The 20,307-nt window shown below is 44.6% G+C and overlaps 1 protein-coding gene across 2 annotated transcripts in view; it reads right to left on the bottom strand.

Moving 5' to 3' along the window:
* The window catches only part of ULK3 (unc-51 like kinase 3), a 29,675-nt gene extending 21,488 nt beyond the window's left edge, over window positions 1-8,187 (bottom strand). The window contains exons 1-4 of one of the 2 annotated variants that reach the window (XR_013538993.1): window positions 7,988-8,187; window positions 4,684-4,824; window positions 3,244-3,364; window positions 2,271-2,375 (exon numbers count right to left, since the gene is read on the bottom strand). Coding sequence is in view for 1 of the 2 variants with exons in the window: in XM_072981563.2 (XP_072837664.2) it covers window positions 2,271-2,375; window positions 3,244-3,364; window positions 4,684-4,824; window positions 7,988-8,089 (469 nt within the window). In the remaining variant the exon portion in view is untranslated. The remainder of the gene's footprint in view (window positions 1-2,270; window positions 2,376-3,243; window positions 3,365-4,683; window positions 4,825-7,987) is intronic. The other variant, XM_072981563.2, reaches the window with a different exon arrangement.
* Between the last annotated feature and the right edge of the window lie 12,120 nt (window positions 8,188-20,307).

The following is a 20,307-nucleotide window of genomic DNA, read 5'->3' as shown; positions in this document are numbered from 1 at the left end:
TTTGGGCACCCTAACCCTCACCCCCAAGAATGTAACTGAAACTGAATCTGGACTTTGGGCTGAAAGAGCTTCCTTGCCCTGGCCGCAAACGGATGGGCAGGTGAGGGCCGAATCGTGTGGACCATTTGAACGGTTTCCTTTTCCTCCTTTTTTAATATCAATATGTTTGCACATATTGATATTATGTGCAAACATATTGACTACGGGGCCTGTTTAGATAGCTGTCAGTTCAATCAGTACATTTCTTGCTATTTGTACCAGTTCTGTAGGCTACACATGCCATCTCATGTACAGTGGTGCCCCGCATAGCGACGATAATCTGTTCCGGAAAAATCATCGCTATGTGGATTTGTCGCTATACGGACGTTTAATGCGTTCCTATGGGTTGTAAACTCACTGTTATGCGAAAATCCTTCGTACGGCCGCCATTTTCGCTGCCTGGTAAGCGAGGAATGGGCGCGAAAACACAGTGGGTGGCCATTTTAATTACCCGGCGGCCATTTTGGAACCGCCGATCAGCTGTTCCAAAAACATCACTATGCGAAAATCGATAAGCGAAAAAGCTTACCGATCATCACAAAGCGATTTTTTACTACCTAAATCATCGCAATGCGATCGCAAAAAAGCCATCGCTATGTGGATTCGTCATTAAACGGGGCGTCCATTATGTGGGGCACCACTGTAAGTCGATTCATTTTCCATCCTGTTTTCAGGTCTTTCCTTTTTAAAAAAAAACATTGTAAGTACATATCACTAAAGTGGCATCTACATGTCATTTTTTTGTCACTTCCCACTGTTAGCTGATATGCTACCTGTTAGGACATGTCACGAGATCCATGCAGGGCACCATTATAAAGGACTTGATTTGTTGTTGAAAAGCTGGGGGAAAATTAACTATTGATTGATTAGGCCTCCTTCAGTCTCGAGAGACTAGGGTAAAGTGTTCTGTAAAGTGCGTCTAGTATGGCTGAGAAGGCCAATTCGAGAGTGACCATCCCTTCCACATGGAAGACAAATCCAATCTGTCCCCTGTCCAGCTCCCTGGTTTTGCTGCTTTCGTGACTGCCTCTTGGCCTCAGCCTGCTGGGCAAGGGTCTTTCAAATTGGGAGAGGCCATGAAGCACTGCCTGCCTCCAGGCTGAAAGCTCAGATGTCAGGGTTTCCCATCTGTTGAGGTCTTAACTACAGTATAAACCAGTGGTTCTTAACCTTTTTGAAAGAAACGCCCCCTTGAGCCATTGAGGAAGTTATCATCGCCCCGCTCCCTGCGGTGATGATATCTTATTTATTTATTTATTTATTTATTTATTTATTTATTTATTTGTTTGTTTGTTTGTTTGTTTGTTTGTTTGTTTGTTTGTTTATTTAAGACACTTAAATCCAATGACCCCTGAAAACAAAATTAAATTCCAAGAAAATGAAATGCCCCCCAAAAAGTAAAATTTAATTATTTAGTTGCAAGTGAATTTTAAGACGCAAAAAGAAATATAAAAAGGGCATAAAAACAAATGCAGGAACTAAAAATTTCAAGACAAAAAGTCTGAAACTGAATTAAAATTGGAGGAAAATATATATTCATGCACACTGTAAAAAGGCTGCAGCCATCTTCACAGGTTTGGCTTGCTCCAGCGCCCCCTACCGCCCCCTTCTACTCCAGCGCCCCCACACCGCCCCTTTTCGTTCTACCGCCCCCCTGAAAAATGAAATCGCCCCCTGGGGGGCATTATCGCCCACGTTAAGAACCACTGGTATAAACCACACAAAAGTGGAGAAGACAGTTAAATAGGTAAAACATCAGCTAAGTGATACATCAGTAAACCCTTGCAGAGGTAAATACAAAAGAAAAAACAGGCAATTCATTGCTAAGTATTTTTTTTACAAAATTAAAAAAGGGGGGGAGGGGGATCCAAGCATGGTGGATGGTCATGCAATGGCCACGACACCCCAGAACCCAATCTATTCACAAAGAAAATTAATCAACAGCAACATTCACACATGCTGAAACAATCAGGATTGAAGCGATACAAGGCCCGCGTCATTTTAAAAAGGCCATGTCAGTGAGGTGGGGGAAAAAACTGATTGATGTCACCCGTGCATCATGTGAACAGAAATTTATAAAATGATTTAAATAAGAGCAGAATCAATATAACTGGGGTTCTTTTTGGCACATGTAATTACACCCTGAGAACAGGAAGGCAATGGAGCCAACTAGCCAGGAGCCGAAAAATACTCTTCCAACGCAGGACATCAAGGCTGCGCCTCGTACCAACCTGCCAGTTTGAGGTGAGGCTTATCCAAGGAACTTAGAAGGATGTTCTGAGGTTTGAGGTCCAAGTGGGAGATATTTTTGTCATGAAGGAACTTCAAAGCGCAGGCTGTTTGGACAAAGAGAAGCAAAGGGATGGTTAAGACACTGTTCCGCAAGCTTCTCGACTGGGGAAAAAAAAAGCTGATTTCCATGGCTGACTTCTAGCAGCCCCTGAGGCTGATCAGAAATCGTTGCCACCTTGGAGAACAGGAGAGGGTGTACTGTATCTAAACTAGGATTGGGCAAGCCCAGGGGAGGCTATGATTTTATTAGTAACCCTAAACCATGATGTAGCCTGGGGTTGGCCACTTGCAGCCCTCCGGATGTTGTGGAATGGCAACTTCCACTAGTCCTAGGGAGCAGAGAGAACAGTTAGGGATGGTGGATGCTGTAATCCAACCAGATACGGAAGGACACATACTAAATCATCCTTGATTTAGTATGTTGGAGACAATATCGATGGGGAAGTAGTAACCTTTCAGGTCCCATCAGCCTCTGCTAGTGTGACCAATCATTAGGAACGATGTTGACTTGAATTCAGCAACATCCAATGGGAGACGTGGAAAGCAGCATGAGCCAATGCTTGGGTCATGTGATATTCCTCTGCCTCCACCACTTAGTGTGGCCTTAATTGCACCCACAATTATAAACATCATTTTCAATCTTACACTGCAAATGGAGAGAAATGATGCCTTATTAAATTACATCAGCTGTATAAATAAATCATGCCTCAGCTATTGCAAAAAAGCAATTCATTACTAGCCATTTGTTATTTGTTACTAATTCCTATCATGTTCTGTGCTCTACCACCAAGAGCACAGCTGAGGTCCCTTATAGTAGGGAGAAGCTGGGAATGAAATCCAGGGTTTCCCGCATGCAATGTTATCACAGTGCTAAACCCTTTCTTTCTCTCTCTTCCCTCTTCAGTTCCTCACCCAGTTGCTGCAGAAATATACGAGCCACCCTCTCCGGGAGGATCCTCCGGGAATGGATGAAGTGGGAGAGGTCACCCCCAGCACAGAATTCCATGATCAGGTAGATGTATTCCTTGTTCCACTAAGAGACAAAGACAGCACAGTCAAGCTTAGAGGAAAATCCCTCCCCAATCCCTGTCAATTACCTGTTGCAATCCCATGCGTTCTTACTAAGAAACCTGCTAAAGGCACTCAGACTTATTTCTAGGTAAGCACACAAAAGATATACTGTCAGTCTCAGGAACCCACAATAATCAGCGTTTCAGAGTACAACCTGGAAAGTTTTGGACACCCTGGAAACCTCGCCCCATCTCCTGCTGTATTTGTATGCACAATTTTGCATAATTAACACAAAGCAGTTGAACACTCCTAGAACATGCCTGGGGCACTTTAAATGCCTCTCCCTATCTCGATCAGGGCTTTAACAGATTTTGAAGCTTTGGTTTCCTATTGTTCTTCTTGTTGTTAAAATACAAGACACAGTCTTTGGCTGGAATTATATCACAGTTTTAACCAAAAACCTAAGTAACCTTAGGTTATCAGTATAATCTAAGTCATTATTATTCTCTACTGATTGTTAGGTTGTCCAAAACGAGTAAAACAATTGTTAACTTTAACTATGGTTAGTTCAAACTGTAGTTGCTCAAGCTGGCTTCTTTCATACAACCACAGATAACCACTATGTAGAATTTGGCGTCCATGCTAAGGGGTGGTTAATCTACAGTGAAAGAGTGACAGAGAAGGAAACTTAGGGAATACAACTGATTGTTATTCGCTGTGGCTCATGCATACTGTACAATATTCAGTCCAGGATGGGGCCATGTGTGACCCTCCAGATGTTTAGGACTACAAATCTCACCAGCCATGGCCAGCACAGCAGATAGTGAAGGTTTATGGGGGCTGCAGTCCAACAACATCTGGAGAGCCGCGCATTTACCATAGTTGGACTAAACCATGGGTTTGCATTATGTGCAAATGTATCCCTTATGTTCAAACATGTTGAAATATGTTAGCCAGGATCCAAACGAATATTTACAGTGATGTAAGCACATGGATGTAACTCAGAGGGGTGAACAGCAAGCCTCCAACTAGATTCCTAGCAGCGTGCCAGTTGCGTGATTTGGCATGTGACCAGGATTTCATCCAGGGACCCATTAATCACCACCTATTTGCTGCTTCCAGTTACACCCATTCTATTCCTGAGCAAAAGTTGAACCTCCTTTTTTGGCTTTATTTGGCATATCAGATGGGTTTCATTTCCACACACAAAAACCCTCAGAGACTCCCCCAAACTTGCAACTTGTGTAGGTGGAGGACTCAAGGGTGGCAAACCAACCAGCCTCCTTCCGGCCCACCCTCAGAGTCCCACTTTCTGTACTTCTTTCCTCTTCCGCTGCTCACCTGGAAGTCCTTCAATTCCACGATGTGCGGATGGCGAACCGTCTTGAGGATCTCAATTTCTGTCAGCAGGTTTTCCACCGAAGCCTTGTTCAGACTCTTCTTGTTCACACACTTGATGGCCACCACCTCCCGGACATTTGTCTACAAAGCAAAAAAGGAATATATATATATTTTTTCTCTTAGAAGATCCCGACAGGCTGAAATCACATCCAGGCAGGATCAGTTGCCTTCACCATGATATTGGCAGCCCTTGCTCTTGATCTTACAAGGAAATTTGACAAATCCATGGCAAGTAAGGTGCTCAAGTTACTACTAGTCCACAGTTAACATGGCAATCCAGACCCAGGGAACAAAGCCCAATATTTAGCCAGTTTAGTAGCTGCAGGTCTTCCCATTTCCTCTACGGCTTGAACCCCACAGTCTCTTCCCTTTAGCACGTATGACATGGACAGAGTGTTCCAGCTCTGCTCTTCTGCTGGAATTAGAGAAAGCTCATCACCAGCCTGCAGGGGATTTCTCCCCCCCCTCCAGGCCCTTCACCTTTGCTCACTGGGCTTGTTTGGTCATAAGGCCACCACCCCACTCCCTGTCATATTCCAAATGGCCCTGAGCATCCCGACCCCCTGGCACTCCCCAGTCCCATCGAAGAACACAACACACACAGGAGCTGCATAAAAAACCACGTTACAGCCCTGGAAAGGGCTTTCCCCAAGTCAGCACCCACCTTAGGTAAAGGTAAAGGTTCCCCTTGACAATTTTGTCCAGTCGTGTTCGACTCTAGGGGGCGGTGCTCATCCCCGTTTCCAAGCCATAGAGCCAGCGTTTTGTCCGAAGACAATCTTTCCGTGGTCACATGGCCAGTGTGATTTAGACACGGAACGCTGTTACCTTCCCACCGAGGTGGTCCCTATTTATCTACTTGCATTTGCATGCTTTCGAACCGCTAGGTTGGCGGGAGCTGGGACAAGTGACGGGCGCTCCCTCCGTCGCGTGGATTCGATCTTACGACTGCTTGGTCTTCTGACCCTGCAGCACAGGCTTCTGAGGTTTAGCCCGCAGCGCCACCACGTCCCTTGCACCCACCTTAGCTACCGTGTCTATAATAACAGATTCTGGATTCCCAGAATCTAACAACCAGGGTGGTTGGAGGATCATGGGTGCTGTTGTTCCAAACCATAATATTCTCGGCTTTGCCATGATGGGAAGAAAATAAGCAATGCACATGATCTTAGGATCTGGGCAAGCTGAGAAGGGCACAGGGGGCTCCTCCAGGTAGCTGAACCACAGTTAATAGCAATACTGAGAAATGAATTTAGAAACAAGCAGCTAGTATGTGTAGCGGTTAGTGTGGTGAACACAGAGTGGGAGGCGCAGGCTCGTCCATGCTGAGCCAGGAAACTGGCCTATCGCATATTTTGCAGGAGGATCTTCTCCACTGGGTCATTGTGGGGTTAAATGGGGAAGCAAACAACAGAAACAAGCAGATGTATAAACAATAGGAAAACACCTCTGATGCTGTTCAAATATGTTCCCGGAAAGATATTACAGGAAGATGGATAAAACACATTTTTTTAAATAAATAAGCTTTGTGACTTTTCCAAAAATATTACTTTGGATTAAAAGAAATCTAAATGAGACATTTCTCTAAAGAATAAATTGTTGTGTTTTAAATTATTCAGTAAAGAACTCCATCAACTTTCTCTACCCCAAATCACAGTCCTCTATCAGACACAGTCTAAAGTCCAGTAGTAAGTCCCAGTTAGAGTAAGCCAACTGAATCGATGGGAATTTGGTGAGTCAGCTGCTCTGTAAGTTTGACTCAGTGGCCCTACATTTGCTGCAATTTACTGCTGAATTTCAGCCACAGTGAATTCAAGGAAGCTTTTGTGAATAAAGATCCAGCCGGGCCATTTCTCAATATTTGCATGCTGTCTGATTTGCCTCCCTAAAATTGAAATGGAATCTCATATTACAGGCTGTGTTATATGGAACACCCCTGGCTTGAAAAAGGTTTTTTTGCTTCTTCTCCAGCACATTAAAATGCCTTGCTGGCACGATCAGACCAAAGCACATGTTGCTTCCCTTGCTGGAACTGCAATATCATTATCAGCCAAACACTGAGAAGAGCCCTGCAGGATGAGACCGAAGATGGATCCAAACTAGAACCCTGCCTCCCTCCCGCTGGAATCCGCCAAGGGATCCCTGTGCGGAAGCCCACAAGTGGCACATATGGAAGGAAGGCAATAAGAGCCCTCCACCTCTGTGGCTGCCCCACCTTCTGGCAACTCTTATTGAGCAACACACTTCCTCCCTGGAGAGAGAGTGAGATTCCCTAACCATCCCTGATCAAGATTCCAGCCATTGCCACCCACTGGTAGACTGCACACGACCAGGGAGGTTCCATTTTTTTACCGGTGTTTAGCCTTGAAAAATCACTTAGGAAAGGCTCTTTCTGCATCTTCCCGATGGCTCCTTGAAGCCCGCCTGGCGAGGAGGGGGGAACCCCCGAACCCCCCTTTCTACCACCACCCCGTCCACCCCATCCCGAGCTGCCGGGCATGATGGGAGTGGTAGTCCCAAAACATAATTCTCTCCCCCCCCCAAAGATCGCTGTCAGAAAGCACTTCTCTGTTGGGTTTCGCTCCTTGCCCCACGGACTAGGGCTCATGGGATATGTAGTCCCAAAGCATAATTCTCTCTCTCTTTCTCTCCCCCCCCCCCCAAGACCGCTGTCAGAAAGCACTTCTCTGTTGGGTCTCGCTCCCTTGCCCCATGGGCTAAGGCTCATGGGATATGTAGTCCCAAAGCATAATTCTCTCTCCCCCCCCCCAAGATCGCTGTCAGAAAGCACTTCTCTGTTGGGTCTCGCTCCCTTGCCCCATGGGCTAAGGCTCATGGGATATGTAGTCCCAAAGCATAATTCTCTCCCTCTCTCTCTCTCTCTTTCTCCCCCCCCCCCAAAGATCGCTGTCAGAAAGCACTTCTCTGTTGGGTTTCGCTCCCTTGCCCCATGGGCTAAGGCTCATGGGATATGTAGTCCCAAAGCATAATTCTCTCTCTCTCTCTTTCTCTCCCCCCCCCCCCGCCCCAAGATCGCTGTCAGAAAGCACTTCTCTATTGGGTTTCTCTCCTTGCCCTATGGGCTAGGGCTCATGGGGATATGTAGTCCAGAACCCCCGGAAGGGGCAGAAGTTGCCAACGCCTGATTTGCACTCCTCCACAATCAGTCTGGCCTGGAAAAATCTTCCTCCTCCTCCTCCTCTTCTTGCCCGACCCCCCCCCCCCCCCGCCACTCCCTGCCTACCTTCCTGTAGGCTTTGAAGACCGTCGCGTAGGTGCCACTGCCCAGCCTTTCGGTCAGGATGAAATCTTCCAGCTGAGGAGGTGCCCAGCCGGCCCCGGCCATGCCCGCCCCTGCCACCCCCCCATGCACAGAAAAGAAGGCTTGCAAACCGAAACCCGCCCCTCTTTGGGACCCAGAAGGAGAAGGCGGCGGGGGCGGCGACTCCCCGGCGCTTCCGGGTTTGCGCCTGAAAGGGCCTGCAGGAGGCGGGGACACCCAGCCGGGGGTTTTCCTCGCGGGCCCCCTAGTGGCAGTCCCGTGGAAGCGCAGGGAACGTTCGCCATGATCATGTCCAGTACAATACAGTACTACTGTATGTACATGCAATACATAGTGACTTGTGTGATCCAGTGATATTTCATCATTGGGCGGAAACAAACATTTTAATTTTACTGATATTTTTCAAGATACTGTGTCACTTACTTAAAAAGCCAGACTTACGATGTGTTTAAAAAAATACATTGCCATAGTCAGCTGAAAGTTTGAGGGAAATCCAAAGGCAGTACTGTACTGGCAGATAATGGTGCTGAATATATTTCACAGAAAATGAAACAAATTCTTGAAAAACAGGAAGTATTTCCTATGAAGACTGCTGCTTATACTCCTGGGCAAAATGAATCAGCAGAAAGAAAAATAAGATATATTTTAGAAATTACAGATGTGTATTAGTGGATGCTGAATTACCAAATAAATTTTGAGATAAAGCTGTAATCACGGCAGCTTATCTTCAAAATACCCAACAGTTAAACGTAACACTAAAACACATTAATTGGACATGAACTAAACACTAAAGGATATACTGTGGAATAATGAATCTGAAGGCAGGAGAAATCAGTATTAGACATGTAAAATATTTTGATGAATTTAAGAAAATTGACAAAAAAAAGAACTGTACTAGATAATTCTGAAGAAAAAGATCAATACTAGTAAGCCCTGTTGAACAGGGCAGGGCAAGGAATGGTGGTGTGGTCCTCCAGACATGACTCAGCCTGCAATTCCCATCATTATGGACTTTTATGGCCTTTGCATGCACGCACTTACAACCCTACCTCTGCACTTCAAGTCCACTTCCACAGCCTGTTCCCATGATTCTTCAGAAGCTGGAATATAAATTCTCCCTAACCTACACATTTGTCTTCTCCCAGCTCATCGTTCTTGCTGATTGTCGTAAAGCAAAAATCAGTTCCCAAAGCAGGGAACCAATCATCGCACAGCAAAAAAAAAACACATTTAAACCATCATCATGCAATCGCAAAAGCAATCGCAAAAACGTCAGCATTAAGCAGATTCATCATTAAACAGGGTAATCATCCAGCGGGGCATGACTGTGTACTGTATATTGCAGTATCTGGGTCTTGGATGTCAAAGTAAGGTCCATGAGCTTTACAAAAGACATGCTTCCTGCTGAATGAAGTGGATTGTGGAATGCAATCACAACCAATTCTGACATATTTTTTTGAGTCTCCAAGGAGGCATGACTGGTAACTACCATGATGACTGTCTTAAAAACATGAACATTACTCTTGGGACTTCCAGTGGGTGCGGCTGGCGAAAGCAGCAAGATTCTGATTGCGAGGATCGAAATTTTATTTATTTATTTATTTATTTATTTGATTTATATCCCACCTATCTGGTCCAAACGGACCACTCTAGGCGGCTAACAACCATAAAGATAATATAAACAACGAAAACAGACAATTCTAAAAAAAAGAAGGCACTACATTACATCATATAATATACAAAACAGAAAACAAAAACAAAAAAAAGGGGGGTCAAGAGGAGTATGATGGAAAGGCCTGCCGGAACAACCAAGTCTTCAATTGCTTCTTAAAGGCACCCAGCGAGGGAGACCTGCGGATCACAGGAGGTAAGTTGTTCCAGAGGCGAGGAGCCACCGCCGAGAAGGCCCGATTTCTTGTCTTCTCCTTCCGGGCCTCCCTCGGCGTTAGGCTCCTCAACCTCACCTCCTGGCTCGCGCGAGTGACACGGGTAGATCTTGGCGGGAGAAGGCGTTCCGCCAAGTATCGAGGCCCTAAACCGTTTAGGGCTTTGTACGTGAGCATCAACACTTTGAAGTCGATGCGGAAACGGATGGGCAGCCAATGCAAGGCGGCCAGAGTGGGTGAAATATGTTGGTATTTTTTCACACCACTGATTAATCTGGCCGCCGCATTCTGCACCACCTGTAGTTTCCGCAGCAACCCCAAAGGTAGCCCCACGTAGAGCGCATTACAGTGGTCTAATCTGGAGATTACGAGCGCATGTACCAAGGTAGTGAGCGCCCCCACATCAAGGTAGGGTCGCAGCTGGGCTATCCGCCTAAGGTGAAAAAAGGCGGAACGGACCACTGACGCCACCTGGGACTCCATAGTGAGCGCCGGGTCCAGATGGATCCCCAAGCTGCGAACCACATCCCTGACGGGCAGGGTCACCCCCCCAAAAGAGAGGGGGTTTCCCAAATCCCGAGCTGCGGGGGCGCCCACCCTCAGCACCTCCGTCTTGTCCGGGTTCAGCCTAAGCCCGTTCTCCTGCATCCATTGCAGTACAGTCTCCAGGCAGCGCTGAAGGGACGGAACGGCATCTCCTGTGGTTGGCAAAAAGGAGATATAGAGCTGGGTGTCATCAGCATACTGATGACACTTGACTCCACACCCCCTGATGACCTCTCCCAGCGGCCTCATGTAGATGTTAAACAGCATTGGGGAGATAATCGACCCCTGCGGAACCCCACAATTGAGGATCCACGGGGCCGAGACACTCTCCCCAAGCTGAACTCTCTGAGGACGGTCCTCCAAGAAGGAACGGAGCCAGGACAATGCCAGGCCGCCTATTCCCAACTCGGAGAGCCTCCCCAGGAGGATACCGTGGTCAATGGTATCGAAGGCCGCTGAGATATCAAGGAGGACCAACAGTGACACTTTGCCCCTGTCGGCCTCCCTCAATAGGTCATCACACAGGGCGACCAATGCCGTCTCCGTACCATGGCGCGGCCTGAAGCCCGACTGGAACGGATCCAGGGCATCTGTTTCATCCAGGAGTGCTTGCAGCAGTTTCAGATTAAGTCAGCTAAAACTTATTTGTTCAATATGGTAAAGTTAAACTCGAGACAAGAGACAAAAATTTGCTTGTACAGTGGTGCCTCGACTTACAGACTTACTACCATTTCAAGTTATGACCATCTTCCAGAACGGATTAAGTTTGTAAGTCCAGGCACCACTGTACATATTAGGCGCAGCCAGAATTCAAGTGGCAAAACAATGGAAAGACGAGGTGGAACCTTCAGTGAAGGATTGCTTAATAAAATTACAATAACTAATATTAGTGGACAAACTAACAGGAAAGAGTAGAATGGGGAACGAATCTCAATGGGGGAAAGTAAAGAATGATCTGAGAGAGAAATGGAAGAAAGATTCCAAACCTGTGCCAAGTCACTTAAGCTTAAACTAGAAGCAGAATTGCTCTCAACAGAAGTAAAAACAAAGTAAAGCAGATTGCCAATATGGATGTAAAATAAGAATCAAGAAAGGTATTGTTAAGATTGTGAAGAAAATAAATATCTGGTGGAAAGTAAATAAAAATGTTAAAGACTTACTGTTTTGCGAAAGAGATAATAGAAAGTTATTCTGGTTATGTGCTAATACTGTATTGTGATAATTACTTACTTATTTTTATAATTTCTTTTTAAAATGCAATAGATATTAAAAGTTAAAAAAACATGAACATCACTCTTGTGGCACAGTGGTTATGACATGCTGGTCATAATTCAGGTTCAATCCCAGGCGGCCAGTTTGAGGTACACTCAGGCATCCATCCTTCTGAGGTCAGTAAATTAAGTACACAGCTTTTGTGTGTGTGTGTGTGTGTGTGTGTGTGTGTGTGTGTGTGTGTGTGTGTGTGTGTGTGTGTGTGTGTGTGTGTGTGTGTGTGTGTGTGTGTGTGTGTGTGTGTGTGTGTGTGTGTGTGTGTGTGTGTGTGTGTGTGTGTGTGTGTGTGTGTGTGTGTGTGTGTGTGTGTGTGTGTGTGTTGCCTGCCTAATTAAACTGTAAACCTCCTAGAGAGTGTTTTAAGCACTATCCAGTAGTATGTAAGCAGCAAATTTTTTTACCCATTATTGAACTGTCTTGTTCAGTCTAAACAGACAGGCTATGGCTTCCCAGGATTTCAAATAAAGTTCTTCCCTCCTACTTGCTTCTTTCAAAACTAAGGATGCCAGAGGCTGAACATGAGACTTTCTTCATACAGAGCACCAGTTCCCTCATTTAACGGCACACACCACACATGAACTTTATTTTTAGAAGCAGATCTACACACGTGTGCTAACCATCTCAACATCTTTATTTCAAATTTAAGCAGAACAAGTCTTGACATATACATTTTTACAAGAAAAAAAAGATCACAGGTGGAAAAATACACCCAGGAGAGAAAGACGTATTTTTTAAAAAATCTCATTTCTGCCATCAACATATATCCAAAGAATAACATTATCATCATCAACAACGACAACAATAAAGAGATTTAGGCCAAGAGATACTTCCCTGGGACATTGTGGATTACAGCCAACCTCATAAGAGAGGTCTGGATGTAATGAAAGAACCTACTTTAAGAAATAAGACACTAAGATCGCATAAACAAGTAAATGAAGAAAACCTGTAAGCGAAACAGCAAATGTCTTACTCCTCTGAATATTCCCTTGTACTTCATATTAAGAATCACCTGCAGGCTATACATCTGATGGAGCTCTGTACGCCTTCCATATTTCCGAAGTCAATGATCTTAGGCAAATAAAGGAGAGGGACAGAATGCTTAGTATCTTAGAGCAATATCCCTAGTCATCTCTATCTCAAGGTATTATGACTTGTGGGGACAACAGTCAAGTAAGCATGCATTTTAGGTGGCAGTGGCTAATTTCCTGCCTCTACCCTGACTTGTTCATAGTGGCTAAAAGGGCACTCTCAGTACATCCAGTGTTTCTGCAGCCCACATTCAGCTTCCAGATCTCCAACCAGCATGGTAGTTAGTGTGTTTAAAGATACCTTCTTCGCCTTCCCTCCACATCAGCTTATCTCCAAGACTGTACTCTCTCCTCAACCCCAATGCACACGTTGAGTCTGGGATTATTACTACATTTGCTTTCCTCCAACCCTTTTTAAGAGACTTGGAAGCAACATGTGCCATTGTGTTTGTTCACACTCACAGAGAGAGAGAGAGAGACATAGCTTACACCTTCAAACTTCTCAGGATAACCAGATTCTGCCTGTAGCTGAATTCAAAGGAGCCTTCTGGGATTTGCAGTTTATTTATTATGAGAAAAGCCCATCCATGAATTCACATTGCAGCTTCAGGCAGGTATTACACATGTAGAAATTATCTATTTCTGCCAAACAGGAGCAGGACGAAAGGAAATTTACTCTAGCCCACCTTTAAGAAGGCAGGTGTCTCTAAAAATACCCTCTTATCTCAACAAGTCTTCCCTACCCACTAGATTCCTTACTTCCCCAGAGTGTCGAGAGCAGAATTGGTCAAACAATGGAGAACATCAGAAGGCAGAAAGAAGGATCATGGCAAAAATCTCTGCTAGATCACTCTGAAGACTAAAACCATTGGATAAGATAACTATTGGATACTGCCTCTTCCTCTCAAAGTCAGTTCCATGGCTCAACCTGCTTCTCCCTAAATCTTCAACCCGGAGCCCAAATGTAAGCATCTTAGGAAAAGACTGCTGGGTTATCTAATGCTGGTAACTTCCAGGTAGCAACAGAGCTGGTGAATCATGTACATTCCTGACAGCTCCCCCCACCCCCCTAAATTTAAGGCTTTGTTGAAGGACACACGCAGAGCAAGTAGGAGTACCCCCCCTTTCTTCCTGGGGGCTGCAGGAACCAAATGTTCCAATAGTCTCTAGCTGCATCTAATTCTTTATGATAAGCCAGGAAAAGCACTTCTCAAATGGTACCCCTTGCAACACACAGCATCTGTGCACTAAGAACATGTGCCAAACATATCGCATGTTTGGCACTCAAAGATCAGAAACGAAGCAAAAGGGCGACTCCCAAAGAAATCAAGAAGTGCAGCAACGACTGTTAGTATTTTTAGTGGGGCTACGATAGAGAGGAATAAAAAAAGCCATTCTTCTCAGCAGCTTCCAGTGAAAAGGGAAGTTAAAAGAGTGCAAAGACAAGGTCCCCGAAACTTCTACGATGAAAGTAAGGAGGGGGAAGTGGAAGAAAAAAAAATGCATGAATCCAGGTCTAAGGAGAAACATATTTAAGGAAGTAGGAAGTGGGGGAAAACACTAAAAAGAGAACACTGTCCTGATCCTGGCTCATTCCCATTAACAAAAAGCAGCTGCTGGGAGGACAGAGGTGGAGAGAAACCTCTTTTTCCACTACGCTGGAGATGACCATGACCCACGGGAATGGCTGTCCACAACCGTCAAGATCAGGGAGTGATCAGAGGAAGCACAGACTGGAACAAGAGGGAAGCCCTCTCGGGAAGGTTTCAGTTCCCCCTGAAAGCACTCTGAGCAGCTGAAGAGGTATGTTGACTCAGAACTTCAGAAGCATCTCAGTGCCTTCAAAGGACTCACTTCCAGGTGCTGAGTCTCATGTCTCACCCAAGTGTAAACAGGATTGAATGGTGTGGGAACAAAGATAGTTTGGTAATGGTAGGGCTGGGGAGCGCATGCAGGGAATCCAGCATTTCGCCATTCTGACTGTAAACTAAAGCGTAATACAAGACAATATTTGTTAGAAAATGATTTCGCCGTTTGTGAAAGTTATCCACTGGCTTTGGCAAAAACAAAACCAATTCTCTGAAGTCAGGCTAAAAAGAGATGGGTGGAAAGGAGAGAGAGCTGAGGGTGACTCAACGTGACAGTGAAGGATAGCTGAAGTGTAGCACTCCCCAGAGGTTTTTCTCCAGGTTATGTGTAAATATAGACACCCAGTTGACTGCATCTCCTACCTGAAGGGGACCCTGAAACCAGAACTGCCATATCTGATCTTAAAGATTACTCAGATAAATGGAAATGAAAGACGATTGCATGGCTCTCTGGAATTATTTTTGGGCTTTCTTGGTCTCCAAAATGAGTCAGAGATATGAACAAATACAGCATAGAGGTGGAGAAGCTCAGCCACTCAAAACGAGGAGGACTGAATGCATAGTTGCTGCAGACAAGGAGTCTTTCTATCTAGTATTCTCTAGGCAAGGCTGGGCAACTCCCAGAACTGTGACAGCTCGACGTGCTGAACCCTGGATCCTCGTTGCAGCCTGTCACATGTCCCAACCAAATTTCAAATAATTGTTTTTAAATGCTGTGCAGGTGCCCCATCAGTGCTGGAAGCTGCACTTGGGAGTCTAGAGTAAGCGATACACAGACAGGTGGGACTAGTGGGCATTGTAGGCCAGACAATCAATCAGACTGCCTGTTTCACTACGTTTTTCCCTTTGCTGCAACTTAAATGAGAAAATGAAGAGGTCAGAACTATACCAATTTCTTGCAACAAAGACAAGAACAGGAAAGCAGCTAGCGGCACCCCAAGCCAATCGCTTTCTCCTAGAGAAGAATCACTTGTTTAGCTTGTCACTTAAAAATTAATCTGAAAAAAATTGGGGTTGTTTCTTTTTATAAAGGTAATTCAACCTGCTGATCCATTACTGGGGGTGATCCTCTTAGTCAAACAAATCACAGAATCACAGAAGAACTGAGTTCGAAGGTAGCTATAAGGCCATTGAGTCCAACCATTTGCTCAATGCAGGAACCCAAATCACAGCAGATGACTGTCCAATTTTCTCTTGAATGCCACTGAATTCTCACTGGAATGCTAACCACCTCCCAAGGCCATTGGTTCCACTGTCATAGCGCTCTAACTGTAAAGAAGTTTTTTTCCTGAATTTTAGTCTAAATCTGGCTTCCTGTAAGTTGAGCCCATTGTTACGTGTCCTGTGCTCTGGGATGATGGAGAACAGATCCTGTCCGTCCTCTGTATGATAATCTACAAAGTAATTGAAAAATGCTACCATATCTCCCCTCAGTCTTCTTTTCTCAAGACTAAACATGCCTAATTCCTCCGGTCTTTCCTCACAGGGCTCTGCAAATCAGTTAAGGGCCTTTGTGGCAGTTTGCTGGCATGGTTCATAATACTTGATGGGCAAGGAGCTGTAAACTCAGTCTCCTGAGTCTTGAGTCATTGTGCCTCCTGTGGGTCAGAATTATTGCTACATGAAATATATGCATAACACTGGGAACCACATCTGGAAATGTTTTTCTAAAGTCAGAAGTTTTCGAAGAGAGATATTACTAAAGTGAATGTTCTGAAATCCTTTTTTCCTCTGTGTATTCCCACCCACTTCTTTTTCCCCCCTAAGTAAAGGTAAAGGTTACTATACTAAAGTATCAGTTAGAGGTGGCCCATTTGAATCAATGGAACTTATGGAGGAGATGACTCACCCAATCGCCACTGATTCAATGGGCCTACTCCAGTGTGCTTTATCACATCAAACAACACGTTTTTGGCCACGAAGCACAAGAGACCTCAAAACATGCCTCAGTTTGCAGGTTCAAGAGTCACCAGTTATTCAGTTCTGTCCCTGTGTTAGATACTCACGCCAGGTAGCTTCAGGAGCTCAGATACAAGAAGAGGCAACTTTAAGGCAGCCACACTTCCAGTCACACCCACAAGGATGTGAGTGCTTCTTTTTGTTGCGTTGGTGGGGGCTTGTGGCTTGAACTGCTCACTGGGATTCATGTTGGCCCCCAGACTGTAATCACGCTAAGTCTGCAATAAAATAGAAGATGCAGCTGATTGCTTTCAGACATTGCTTGATGAATTCAGTGGGTCCCATTTATCACACAGTAGTGCATTAGTTTGTATTATTACTGAAAAGGTCAGTTTGTTACCATTCAGTAACAAGTTCAGGATTAGAGATGGGGGTATTCGAATTCATATACGAATACTCCCACAGAGGTGGAGATAACAAGGGTCTGTCCCCACGGGGCCAGATGGTCCACTCGCCGATGCACTACCGTAGCAGGGTCCACTCTGCCGTCCTATTGCTCTGGAGATTACAACCCGCCTCCTGCCGGACCCTCTCGTTATCTCCACTTATGTGGGGGTATTCGTATTTCTATACGAATACAAATACCCCCATCTCTATTCAGGATCAAAGGAAAGATAAACCAACCACTGAAAAGGGTTTCGCCTAGGTGAGTGGTCTACCAATTTTATTAAAACAGATGTGGTGTCTATGAAGTCAGAGCTGTTTAGAAAATATGCCTTCTCAACAAATGTGTAGAACTGAAAGCAATCTGGAACAAGCTTAAACATACCGGCTGAAATCCTGTTGCGCAAACAGCATAACTTTCAGGGACAAACTGCCTTTAAAATCTCTTTAGACCTTACCTGTTCCACACTGAGTCATGCAACTTGGTATGCAACAAATAATGTCTATAGAAAGTTCTTAACTTATAAAAATTCTCTTCCAAAAGTTATGCTGTTTGGCTGAAATCCTGTTGCCCAATAAAGCAATCTCCACTAATACCTCATGCAAATACTTTTTTGAAAGCCACCAAAGTATAACAAACTCGGATTATTTCACCATATAACAATTTCCCCTATAAACCATTTCATTTATTTAGGCAGAAGTTCACCTCACGCAGGTAACCCCTGCCTAAAGGCTCCCCTCCTGCGACCCACAAACTAAACAAACCCCTTCCCATTTCGTGCAGGGGGGAACCTTTTAGACTAGGACCTTCTGCTTCCGGTAGCCGGAGAACATAGAGTAGAACGCTAACGGACGGCAAGGCTTAACTTCCGCTTTTTCAAGAGAAGTAAATTGATCATAGACGTGATTAGAGTTTAACGAGGATCCACATTCCGGTTCGTCGCCCAGAGAGTACACGAACCATAGATGAAAGTCCTAGAAAGAACGGCTGAAGGAGCATTGATTTTTTTAATCTCCCCCTGGTGGAAGTGCTGAGAGTCACTCACAGAAGGAGAAAAGGAGGGGTTAAGGGAAGCTCTCAACAGGCATATATATACTACAATCCCCATAATCCCCACAGAATGGATTATGAGTTTTGTAGTCCTCGTCTGGAGAAGACTTGCCACAAATTTGCACTTGGCTCCTCTTTTTCTTGCCACTTTTGGCAAGAAAAAGAGGAGCCAAGTGCAAATTTGTGGCAAGTCTTCTCCAGATGAGGACTACAACTCTCATAATCCATTCTGTGGGAATTATGGGGATTGTAATCCAACATATCTGGAGGGAAGACTGTTGGGGAGGGCTGCTTAATTTAAGTCTCACTGTACTTATTACATTGACCCTTCCTTTCCCTTCTCTTTTTTGCCTGGTTATATCTTTGCTGTCTCCTGTGGGAATGTTTACAATAGAACTGAACACCAAAAATCGGTCATAAATTACTGCACTTGAGATGCAACCATAACTCCCAGACTCTTAATGTTTTACTTGTGAATTCTGTATTTTATCTTATTCCATAAAGAGGAAGAAGTGGACTTGATCCATCAACACTCACATTAAACTATAATAGTCTTTAAGGTGTCACAAGGTTTTTGCATTTTTAAAATTTTAATTGTTAATCCTTTCCCCCCCTTTTTTGCCTGGTTTTCATCATGAAAAGAGACTGCATTGAGAAAAACAGGTGAGACGGTCTTGAAATGTATTCCCGATTTTGTACTGAAAATCAGAGACAGAACTGAGGAGATGAGATGCCCATCAGAGCCTCAAAAAGAGATGAACTTTTTAAAAAGAGTTCAGGAAATAATTTTCTATGGGAAACAGGAGGTTCCTCCGTCTCTGTGTGTGCATATGTTTGTGTTTGGGATTTCTGTGTTTTGTTTTTTGCTTGGTAGTGGAAAGCTTGGTGACACAAAACAAGAGAGAAACACAGTTTCATTTCAGAAATATTTATTGGCTTGTCTCAAGTGGCTCAATCCGAAGTGAAATAAAATGTTGACCAGAGAGATCACAATGCAAGAAAATTATTGAAATGCCACAATCTGAATGTTGACATCAAAATTAGACTGCAGCAATTCCTTGACTATTGAATAAAGAGTAGCATGATCTGTTAGATGATCTTCTGTTTTATTATCAGCTTCTCTTAAATACTTGCCTTTGCCACATAGCCCATTAACTGATGATAGCTGCCAGCTCCCGTCAAAATGGTGCATGCACGTCTCTGCTGTCTCACGAGAGAGTCTCAAAAGTTGAAATGGGGAGACAGGAATTTTTCCATGAGTTTGAACTAAATGTTTCTAGTGCCCAGTCCAGGTTGTTGTTGTTGTTTAGTTGTTATGTCCGACTCTTCGTGATCCCATGGGCCAAATCACACCACGCCCTGTCTTCCACTGCCTCCCAGAGTTGGGTCAAAGTCATGTTGGTTGCTTTGATGACCCTGTCCAACCATCTCGTCCTCTGTCGTCCCCTTCTCCTCTTGCCTCCACACTTTCCCAACACTTTTCCAGGGAGTCTTCTCTTCTCATGAGATGGCCAAAGTACTGGAGCCTCAGCTTCAGGATCTGTCCTTCCAATGAGCACTCAGGGTTGATTGCCTTCAAAATGGATAGGTTTGTTCTCTTTGCAATCCAGGGGACTCTCAAGAGTCTCCTCCAGCACCACAATTCAAAAGCATCAATTTTTTGACAGTCAGCCTTCTTGATGGTCCAGCTCTCGCTTCCATACATCACTACTGGAAAAACCATAGCTTTGACGATGCAGACCTTTGTCGACAAGGTGATGTCTCTGCTTTTGAAGATGCTGTCTAGGTTTGTCATTGCTTTCCTCCCAAGAAGCAGGCCTCTTTTGATTTCATGGCTGCTCTCAGGTTACACTGGTGCAAAGTTGTACAGCGGGATTTTTCTCAGTATCTGTATACCCGTCAGCAATCTGCAAATGCCAAAAATAATCTCCTAGCCAATATGATCAGTGGTGCGCGCTCCCAAGTGTGGCTGCTTGTCAGTCTCTCGCACACGCATCTGACTTGTCTCTATCTCACACATCACCTTTTCATTTATATATCTCCCTCCTTCATATTTCACCACATGCTCCTCACCTCCTCTCCTCTCTTGTGGTTTTTCTTTCAGCAGGTTTCTGCTCTCTATTCCTGTTTTTCTGGTTAGATTTCACCACTGCAGGCACCACCCAGTAAAAAATTATCAGAAAAAATAAATCCAGCCTTTGATATAATTTGTTTTATTCATTAGTCTCCAGGTTGACACTGTTTCATCAGGGACAGACATGGAATGATCACAAGTGGTCCCAATATT

The sequence above is a fragment of the Pogona vitticeps genome, chromosome 12 (assembly GCF_051106095.1).
Source record: "Pogona vitticeps strain Pit_001003342236 chromosome 12, PviZW2.1, whole genome shotgun sequence".
NCBI classification, from domain to species: Eukaryota; Metazoa; Chordata; class Lepidosauria; order Squamata; family Agamidae; genus Pogona; species Pogona vitticeps.
This window is presented reverse-complemented; position numbering and strand designations above follow the sequence as displayed.